This window comes from Acartia tonsa, chromosome 8, assembly GCF_053477335.1.
Source record: "Acartia tonsa isolate MP-2025a chromosome 8, ASM5347733v1, whole genome shotgun sequence".
Taxonomy (NCBI): domain Eukaryota; kingdom Metazoa; phylum Arthropoda; class Copepoda; order Calanoida; family Acartiidae; genus Acartia; species Acartia tonsa.
In genome coordinates this window covers 1,219,673-1,230,047 of record NC_137267.1, presented here as the reverse complement: position 1 = coordinate 1,230,047, position 10,375 = coordinate 1,219,673, and the positions used below count along the sequence as shown (strand labels likewise).

At 33.5% G+C, this 10,375-nt stretch overlaps 1 protein-coding gene across 1 annotated transcript; it reads left to right on the top strand.

Moving 5' to 3' along the window:
- Positions 1–930: 930 nt before the first annotated feature.
- LOC145325771 (uncharacterized) lies at positions 931–6,700 on the top strand. The gene is made up of 2 exons (XM_080168729.1): positions 931–2,551; positions 5,713–6,700. Exon 1 carries the CDS (start codon positions 1,046–1,048, stop codon positions 1,709–1,711), a length of 666 nt encoding a protein of 221 aa, XP_080024855.1. The 5' UTR covers positions 931–1,045; the 3' UTR covers positions 1,712–2,551; positions 5,713–6,700.
- Positions 6,701–10,375: the final 3,675 nt, after the last annotated feature.

The window sequence follows — 10,375 nt, the reverse complement described above, 5'->3', positions numbered from 1 at the left end:
TAACCAGAAATAATAAAATCTTTCACTTGAGGTTTGGGGTGGGGTGGGGGTGGGTGTCGACCTTCTCTCCTTTTCATTATTAGTTTTTTAAACAAAAAGTAATTATTGTGTTTTTTTTTTAAAGGGGGGGTGCAGGGGCATTTTTTCTACGGTGTATTTTCTTCGGAGGTTGATACCCTTTCCAAATCGCTTTAAACCTTTCCAGGACCTAGGAGAAGCTACATTGTAAATTAAAAAACTGTATCGGTCTAGCAGTAAGCAATCTCCTCTGGTACAGGCAGACACACAGACAGACATACTGTCATTTTCATATGTTTTTCTAATTTCCAGAAAAATTGACTATCTCCATATGTCCTCTGCCTCACTCTTTGTATATATACAGAGCCCCTAGATGCTAGGGGCACAGCAGCTTGTAAAACATACAGAAATGCTTCGCTCATTTAAAATTAGATTATATGTACATAAAGTTAAAGTTTCATAAATTATTACCTTTACCCTTAAAATAGTTGGGCAAACTTTTTCAATATAAAATTCTTGAAAGGTATAAAATTTGAAATTGTTTTATTAGACTAGACGCAGGGAGGAGACATTGGACTAGAATTTATGCTGGTATCCAAAGTTTTATAACCAGGTTATCTTATTTGTTGGCTGTTTAAAACTATTGGTATAGTATTTTCCTTTATTCGTTCCTAACATTTAGAGCTTAAACATTTCTCTAAATAATTTTAATCTACAGAAGGGATAATTTTGTTTATCATTATTGGAGATATATATATCAATTTATCGAACATTGTCTTATCCCTTAAGATCCCTTAGTTATTAGTAAATTATAGTATAGACAGCTTTCCACGGTTAGTAAAATGGGAAAAAGCTGCGATTTGTTGACATTTTTGTGCTTGTTTTAATAACAATTAGATCTGGCTTTATTGAAAATTTCAACACTTCTTTTGATTATAATGTTGAATACTCCCACCCATTACCAAAGAACCGAGGCCCCCCCCAATTCATCTACCGGTTTTTTTCTCGCAGGGCATTGTATGCCTTCATGGTGAACAAGAAAGCAACTATCAACGCCCATATTAAAAGCTGCACAAACACCAGAAATATCGTCCCAGGTGCCACACCCTACAACAAAGCTTTTAAACTTAAGGCCAGCCATGACCTCTCTCAGCTTAAAAGACAAGTCATGTCCTACCTGTATGGGACTGGTCTCGTTGATAATTGCAAAATTGCTGGACTGACAGTAGCCTTTAAACCAAAAGGAGAAAAAAGGTGGTACCGGGTACTTAACCCCTTTGGGTGTGATCTTTATAGTATGGTCCAACCTCTACCCCCCCTCCATGACATGGTCCCTGAAGCCCTTGCAAACGAATCAGACCTCCTTCGTCTATCCATCCAATTGAAAAAAGATGCAAAAACTGATCTCTCAGCTTTTTTCAGTGATTTGAAGCTAGATCTCAAACAACTGCATGCAGCTGTCCAACCCAAACACCAGGACCGCACCACTGAAGCTGAAAAACAGAAGTCCAACAATGCATCACAACAACCTGATCTCGATTCTGCAATGGCTTTCCCCCACCTTACTGCATCTCAGACAAATACAAACACACCAGCGGCCAATAACAACCAGACTGCCAGCAGTTCCAGCCAGGCACAGAGGGACCAACCATCTAGGGGAGCTAAAAACAAAGCCAAGACTAATAAGACTTGAGCACTTCCTCTTCATTTCTATTTTATTATTTATTATTGGTTATCTCCAACAAATAAAATCTAAATATCTAAAACAGTAAACATGATTGTTTAATATTAAATAACACGTTGTATCCAGTCCACGTATTTGCCATCATACCCACCTAATTTGATATAAATAAACATGTGATTTCTTATTTATTTATGTTTGCTTTTTATGCATAAATAAATAACTGACCTTATAAATCCACAAATAGGGTTTATAATGGCAGTGCCACATTGGCTTATCCTATTATATATTGTATATAAAATAATGCAAGCAACCACCTTGCTATAATTATGCGCTCGCGCACATAGTTATACAAGTGGCGCCATTTGGCACTTGAGCAATTAACCCATTAGATTGTCTCTACTACACTACTCATTATTGTATTATTTAAAATAACAATTTATTAGCCCCAACGGCCCTTTGTTTGTTTAATTTTTATGTCTCTATGCATTTAATGCATTTTATCATTTTAACCCTAATGTACCTTACTATCTTTTAATAAAAATAACAGTTTACGTCATTGGTAAGGGTTTGAGCCACCCTAATAACTATACCCTAGTAACCTCTATATGTGTCACAAAATATCTTTATGCTCGTTTTCTGATATTTATCTCCCAATATTTATATGTTCTTTTTTTGTAGTTTGTGTGTGTGTTGTACCAGACCTAGTTGAACTTAATTTCGGGATGTGTTTGTCTGATTATGCTAATGGTGCCGATGGTTTTGCTGAAGGTGTCTATGGTGCCGATGGTTCTGATAGTGTTGCTATGCCCCCCTGTGATCCTCCCCCTCTTGTTCTCTATGACTAACCAGGTAGACATTGATATCTTTGAGAGCAATCCAAATTATTGTCTGGATTCAATTTTGTATGGTGATTGGGCAGAATATAGCGCAGAAATGAATATTAAAAGCAATTTTGTTTCTGAGCTAAATGCTGCTCAAGAGCTTAGTAGCAATGATAACAAGCTTAGCATCTTTTCATTAAATACTCAATCTTTATTTGCAAAATTTACTGACCTATCCTGTTTTTTGTATAACTTAAACAAAAATAACGTCTTTCCAAGTATTCTAGCCTTACAAGAAACTTGGATAACAGAAAAAATTAACCTTGACCATTTAAAATTAAATGATTATAATTGGATTGGTAGAAACCGAACCACTGCTAGAGGCGGAGGCGTCGGTTATTACATAAATAACAACTTTAAATTTGAAGAAATTTATCCAAATTATTATCGTGAAGGTATTCATGAGAGCATATGTCTTAAAGTTAGCCAAAATAATTTCAAATTTTTCATTATTAATTGTTATCGTCCGCCCCATAGTAGCCCTGATCAATTAGAATTATTTTTTGAAATTTTCTCTGAACTAATGAACCAACTTAGCGAGATTAATGCACCCACCTTTGTTTGTGGTGATTTAAATTTGAATATTTTCGAAACCTACTCTACAAGTCATGCCACACGGTTAGTCGATTTAATGACGTATAACGGATTCTTAAATACCACCTTGCGTGCTACACGCATAAACCCCCATTTCTACTCTCTAATTGACGTCTTTTTTATGAAAAATTTTGTACCCAATCATGAAAAATCATTTATCATTGTCAGTGATATTTCTGACCACTACATTGTCTGTAATTCATTTGATATCAAATTAAAAAAAACTGATAACAAATCTGATAATTATGAACGTTGTCTAACACATGAAGAAAATTTACTTAACTTAAATGAAGCTCTTCAAAATCAAAATTGGAATGATGTAATTCAAGCAGTTGATGTAAATGTCGCATATAATTCATTTATTCAAATATTTATGAGTCATTATGATGTTTACTGTCCTAAAAAAACATTTAAATCAAACCATAAAATCACCCCCCAACAAAAATATGCAAATAACCACTTACTTAACTGTAGAAATTTTAAGCATATGCTTTACAGTAAACAACATAAAGACAAATCAGATGAAAACATAAACAAGTACAAAAAATATAGAAATGAATTAAGGCGTAGTTTTGCAAGAGCCAAAACAAATTATTTTCAATCTTCTATTATAAAAGCTGGTACTGACAGCCGCAAAATCTGGCAAGTCCTCAGAGAAGCCATGCACATTGAAAAATCTAATGAATGCACTGATCATTTAATTGTAAATAACATTAAAATTACAGATCCCACTGAAATAGCAAATCATTTCAATTTTTTCTTTACTTCATTAGGTACTAGCTTACTTGATCAAATTCCAATAACAAATCAAAGTTTTATGAATTATTTACCAAATAGAATAAATGATACAATTTACATCCCCCCATTAGATGAACTTTCAACATTTAATACAATTACTAGCTGCTTTCCAAAAACTTCTACAGATTCTAATGGCATTGCAATGAAAACAATTATTAATTGTGCTGCGCCCCTATCTGTACCCCTTAACGCAATTTATAATCTTGCAATAAGTTCTGGTACCTTTCCAGAAGGGATGAAAATTAGCAAATGTATTACTTTATTTAAAGGGGGGGATATATCAGCTGCAGAAGATTATCGCTGTCTAAGCCTTATAGATAATTTTAGTAAGCCTCTAGAAAAAATACTTTATAAACATATTCATAATTTTTTAGAAGAGAGAAACTTCTTTTCTGACAGACAATTTGGCTTTAGGAAATCTATTAGCACAGTACACAACCTACTGAACTTGAGTAACCTCATTGCCAACACTCAAGCAGAGAGCAAGGTCTGTGGTGCTGTGTTAATAGATATAAAAAAGTGTTTTGACACTATTGACCGAAATATTTTGTTTAGCAAATTAAGCCACTATGGAATTAGGGGACAAGTTTTAGAGCTAATAAAAAGCTACTTTAATGGCAGAAAACAGTACATTTACTTTAAAGGGAAAATAAGTTCATTACGTGATATTGTCTTAGGAATCCTCCAGGGATCAGTTCTTGGTCCTTTATTATTTTTAATCTTTGTCAATGACATTGAAAATGCCATTGCAAATGCTATTTTCAATCTATTTGCAGATGACTCTTTGACTTTTCTTGCTCGTGAGAACCTGACAGAACTTATTGATGGACTACAAACAACCTTACCTCACATTGTCCAGTGGTACTCAGCAAATCGCCTTATTATAAATGCAAAAAAGACTAAAATATTAATCTTCACCACACCAAGACAAAATTTCTCTCCTGGTGAATTGCAATTAAAATTTTCTTTTCCTGTCTATATAAACACCAATGATTTTAATCAAAATGACCCAAATAAAATAACAAAACTTTCTCTTGTAAGTAATGACAATCAAAACAAGAACGATAAACATGCTCGTCACCTTGGAGTAGAGCTTGATGAAAAAATGTCCTATCGTTTCCACTTTGACAACCTTCACCAAAGATTGCAGCGCGCTTGTTTTTCATTAAGAATAATGAAAAATATTCTTGATCGTAGGCATTTAAAGATTTTATACAATGCTTACTGCAAATCCCTCATGGATTATAGTATCATTCTTTTCACTGGTGTTAATAAAGAAACCCTCCATCCCATAAAAATAATTCAAAAAAATTGCATTAGAATAATAGCTAAATCGAAAAATAACAGGGAACATACTAAACCCTTATTTAAACAATATCAAATTCTTCCTTATAGTGAACTAATGAAATTCAACATATGCAAATTTATGCATAAATTTAAAAATAACTTAACACCTCGTATATTTGATGATTGCTGGCAATTTAATTATGATATACATGGATACCCCACACGTAATAATAACAATTTTGCTACAAGAACAAATTCAAATTCATTTATTATGAACACTCCACTTTTCCGCTTCCCACGTATCTTTAATGAATTACCAGCAAACATAAAAAACATTCAAAATGAAAAAATATTCCATAAAAAACTATTTAATCATTTGTTAAACAATATTGAATAAATTACCCTCTTTTCTTAATTTATTTTAACTAATGAATATTTTCTGTAATTCAGGTGTAATTCGGAATACTGCAGACAATCCATGTAGAACATAACTTGCGAGCAATATAATCCCCAAGTTGTAAGTCAAAAATATCCATACATTTATTTTTAACCCTACTCCACAGACCCCTTTAATCCCCCCCCCCCCCCTATATATGTTTTAGGTAAACTTGCAAAATATCTCTCTTTCTTTAAGGAGATTTTTGTTTATTTTACATAAAAAGACTTATTTTTATTTTACATTTCTAGTTTTATCTTTATTTTATCATTGTAGTCTTAATAAAGACCAAACACACTCCATAAATAACCCACTTCCATTTTCTGTTCATTCACTCTCACTTTCTGCGTACTCTACACAGCGTATATATGTACGCAATAAATTGCGTATCTAAACCTATGCAATTATTATTTTTCCGTACGCTAATATATAAATATACTTGACTTTTTTTTAATTTTTATTTTATTTTATCTTAACTTCAGTATATTAACTTTTTTCTCAACTAAGCTCTACACAGTTCAAAATTAATGATATCCTCACATCTGTTAGGACTGCCTCAAAGATATCTAAAACATTTCTCTCCTTGTCCCCTATGGGACAAGTTAACTATTGTATTTTTAGTCACCTGAACATTGAGGTTGGGAGAGCAGGGTAAATGGCACACTGACGTACCTGAACCACCTGAAACAACCTGACGCACCCTGACGCAACCGGAGGCATTTTGACGGCTTACACACCCCCCGACTGATAGCGAAACGAAGTTGAAGTACACACACACACACACACCCCGCCGCCGAACAGCGGCCATACCCATGGACAGCCAAGCCCCCATTGGAACCCCAGAAGGGTCCTGCACGCCCGCAGGACCTCTAAGAGCCGACCAGTTTTTGGCTAAGGAGGAACCAGAAAGAATGGGTCAAGTGTAACTGTCCAGCAGCTGCAGCCTACATTGATTTATTATTATAATTTTTAATAAACATATTTGTTGCTAATTCGCTGTACTGGCACCAGCAGCGAGTTAGCGCCCCTAGCTTAAAATTTTGTAATTAATAAGGTTATTATTAAGGCCATTAATGTAATGTATGTTGGTGCAAATGGTCATGTAGGCCTGCAAGCTGCCGTGCAAGAGGCGCGCAGTTGCACAGGATTAAATATCAATATCAATATCAATAAGATCAATATGGATGTCTGATCGGTTTTTATCTCTCTCTCTCTCTTGACAATATCACATTTTCTTTTTTTTTACATTTTTATATTTTAGATATTGGATATTGAATATACGTGGATATTATGACAGGGGATAATTTTTCATCAATTTAGGTAGATAACATAGATTTCATTTATTTGTTATTTCGTTTATCCAGTAAATGGAGAGGGTATGGGGTAAAGGGGTTTAATTGGGGGGAGGGGTCGTTTTTTTTAGCCAGCTACAAGTTTTACTTTATTAGAAAACATGATAATTATGTAACTTAACCTTACCACCCCTAAATAATAAACAAACAATCGAGAAACTTCACTTCCCCCTTATTTTTAATTTTGTTTTAAAGAGTGGGGGGAAGGGGGTTGATCTGTGTTCAACAAGACACTGTGAGGTAAAGTACCTAGCTTGCTTTACTTTTAGGGTTGTTGTCATACTTAGATATTTATTTTAAACTAGCGACTACGCCACCTTGAAGCCTCTAGAGGCACTTGAGGTGGTGGAGGTGAATTCGAAATCTCCATCTTTATTTTAGTTTTAGTTAACAATGTTGGGGGAGGGGGGGGGGAAGGAAGTTGAAAACCCCGCATTTTTTGTTTTAGTTTTAAATTTAAAAAAAATATATTTATGTATACCTTTAAATTAAGGACCTATGAGAGGCTACATTGTAAATGAGAACCATATTGGTTCAGTGGTAAGTGAGAACCTACGGTACACACACACTCACACATATCCTGTTACTTTTATATAAGGATAAATACGAAAATGCAAGCAATCTACCTAAACTAAATTTGTCCTCTATAAAACTTTAAAACTCTTAATTAACAAAATTAGATTAATTATGTGCTTAAAATAAGGGAAGAAGTGATAGGAAAATGAACAGAAAATCAATCTTTCACCAAATGTCTATATTTGAAACTCTGTGAAACACTTTTGGGGAGAGAGAAATATTGTTGATTATTAATATCGTCTTTGTTCCCAACCTCTCTGGCTTAAAGATCTATTAAACAGGCAGTAGGGGGATAATGGACTATAAATTACAAAAGTTTTATAACAACGTTATTAATCTTTCTCGTATTCATTCGAATCCGGTGGATAGGAACCGGTTCTCATCCATACGAAAAAACTATGTCTAGCATCGTATTATATCCAGCTTTCTACGAATATAAAAATGTACAATCATAAGATTAAAACAAGTTTTTTTAGCCCGTGCCTTCGGCACCTCGCGGCGAAAAAAACTGGTTTTAATCTTATAATTGTACATTCTATATCCGCAGAAAGCTGTTTATAATACGATGCGAGAAATAACTATTCAATCTACAAGGTGATTTGTAGAATAGCCATTAGGAATGTATGTATATCCATTTATTGTCCATTGTCTTATCCTGTAATATCCCTTGGATATTAACATCTATTTTATATGAATTTAATACTTTATATAATAGACTGCATGAGGGACTGGAATGTGATCAGTTCAAATAATTATCGGTATTTTATTGGCCTATCCTGGGTCCCTGTGTTAATCAAAATTTGAAAAGCTTTCATCTGAATTAGTTTAAAACCATAGAAAACTAATATTCAGATGAATAATAATATTATATGCCAATTTAGAGCTATAGAGTACTTAAAATTACTTGTTTTTAGACAAATAAAAATAATATATAAAGAGTATGGTATATATTCTCATTAATTAGAGAAATCATAAAAAGAAATTTATGCAGCCTATCCTATTATATAAAGTAGTAAGCGTTTTTTGTCTGTCCCGAAGGATCTCGCTAACCGCTGAACCGATATTGTTCTCCTTTACATTAAAGCTTCTTATAGGTCCTAGAAAGTTTTTAAACTATTTTTGGAGAGAGTGTCTTCAACTCCCCTTCCCTCCAAAAAAATATTTTTTCAACTCTTTTGAAACTCAAATTTAAATGGGATGAGGTCGACTTTTCCTTGTCCTACCAGTGCCTTTAGGGGCGTAGACGCTAGTCTTTAATAACTTGTTTAAATTATGCTTTCTTTTTAACTTGCTGGGGATTTTAAGGAATAAGATAATAAACGATAAATCAATGTACACAACTAGAAAAAAGTTTGAAACAACCTATGAAGATTTAAAAATGGTACCCAACATAATTAAACCAACAAATGTGAGCTTGAGTTTAGCAAATTTTGGGTGCCAGTCGTATTTTAAGTAAGTCCAATGTTTTAGAGTTCATGCTTGATCATTTATCTAAAAAAATCTTCATAAAAAGTCAGAACCCGTTACAATCAGTAATTGTAGTCAACAGAAGGTGCAATTTTGTGCATTATCATTGGTGATGTATTTCAATTTACAGGCCTTTACAGGTCCCGGGAAGGTTTATAACTATTTATTTTGGGGGAGGGTACCACCACCCTTCCAAGAGAAATCGCCTCTAGAAAAAATCCCCCCCCATAAAATTTTGTTTTAACTAAAATTAAAAATGGGGTAGAGCACCCCATCCCCCCCCAAAATTTTTTTTTTTACTTTTTCTTTTAAAATCTGAAATAAGAAATTGGGTTATTAAATTCGACTCTCCCCATCTCAAGTGCCCCTAGTGGCCTCTAGGGGCGTAGCCGCTAGTATATTAATATATTGTTCAACATAATTTTGGATTACACTTATTTATCGTCCAATGTCTTATCCCTTAGCCGTATATTAGTTAAAGTTTCCCACAGAGCCTTACAGACGGTAATCAAAAGTGAGTTAAAGAATAGCTTCGCTTCTAAGAAAGAAAAATATTGACCCTTATGTATTTTATAGATATAAAGAAAACAATATTTCTAAAATTGAAATATTTTATATCCAATATCTATTTAGTATAAAATCATTGGAGCATTTGATAGAACCGTCATAATTATAATAGTAAAAAGATATAAAAGTAACTGGATGTATAAGAGTCTGTCTGCCTGTATGGTGATTGTAAAAAAATACTTTGCTTATAACTGGACCTATTGGGTCTCTTCTACAGTGAACCATCTTATGACCCACTGAAAAGATTTTTTACTTTTTTGGGGGAGGGAACCTCCAATCCATACTTTAAATTGCCCCTTAATGCAGAATGAATTGATTTATACTATCAATTATGACAAACAAAATCACCCTACTGTAGATTACAAACAATGGTGGTAGTCTGTAACTACAGTTTTAATGCTAACAAATGAAAAGTTGTGTTTGTAAAACTTTTGGTACCAAAATAATTTCCAGTTCAAAGTCCCCTACATCTCTAATATAAAATTGCGCTGTTTATCTTTATGGGGAAATGATAACACCCCTCAATATTTGTTTATTCAATTTGAGGATAAATAATATTTATGTAAGAAATATGAAAAAAAGTATTTCAATATCAATAAAGTATTGGTTGCCTGTAGAACTATATTCAAATCTTATTCTTGGGCTGTTTATTACACTAGTCCCCAAAGTTTTATGATAACGGTTTCATATTCGTTGATTTACAAACTTTGGGGAC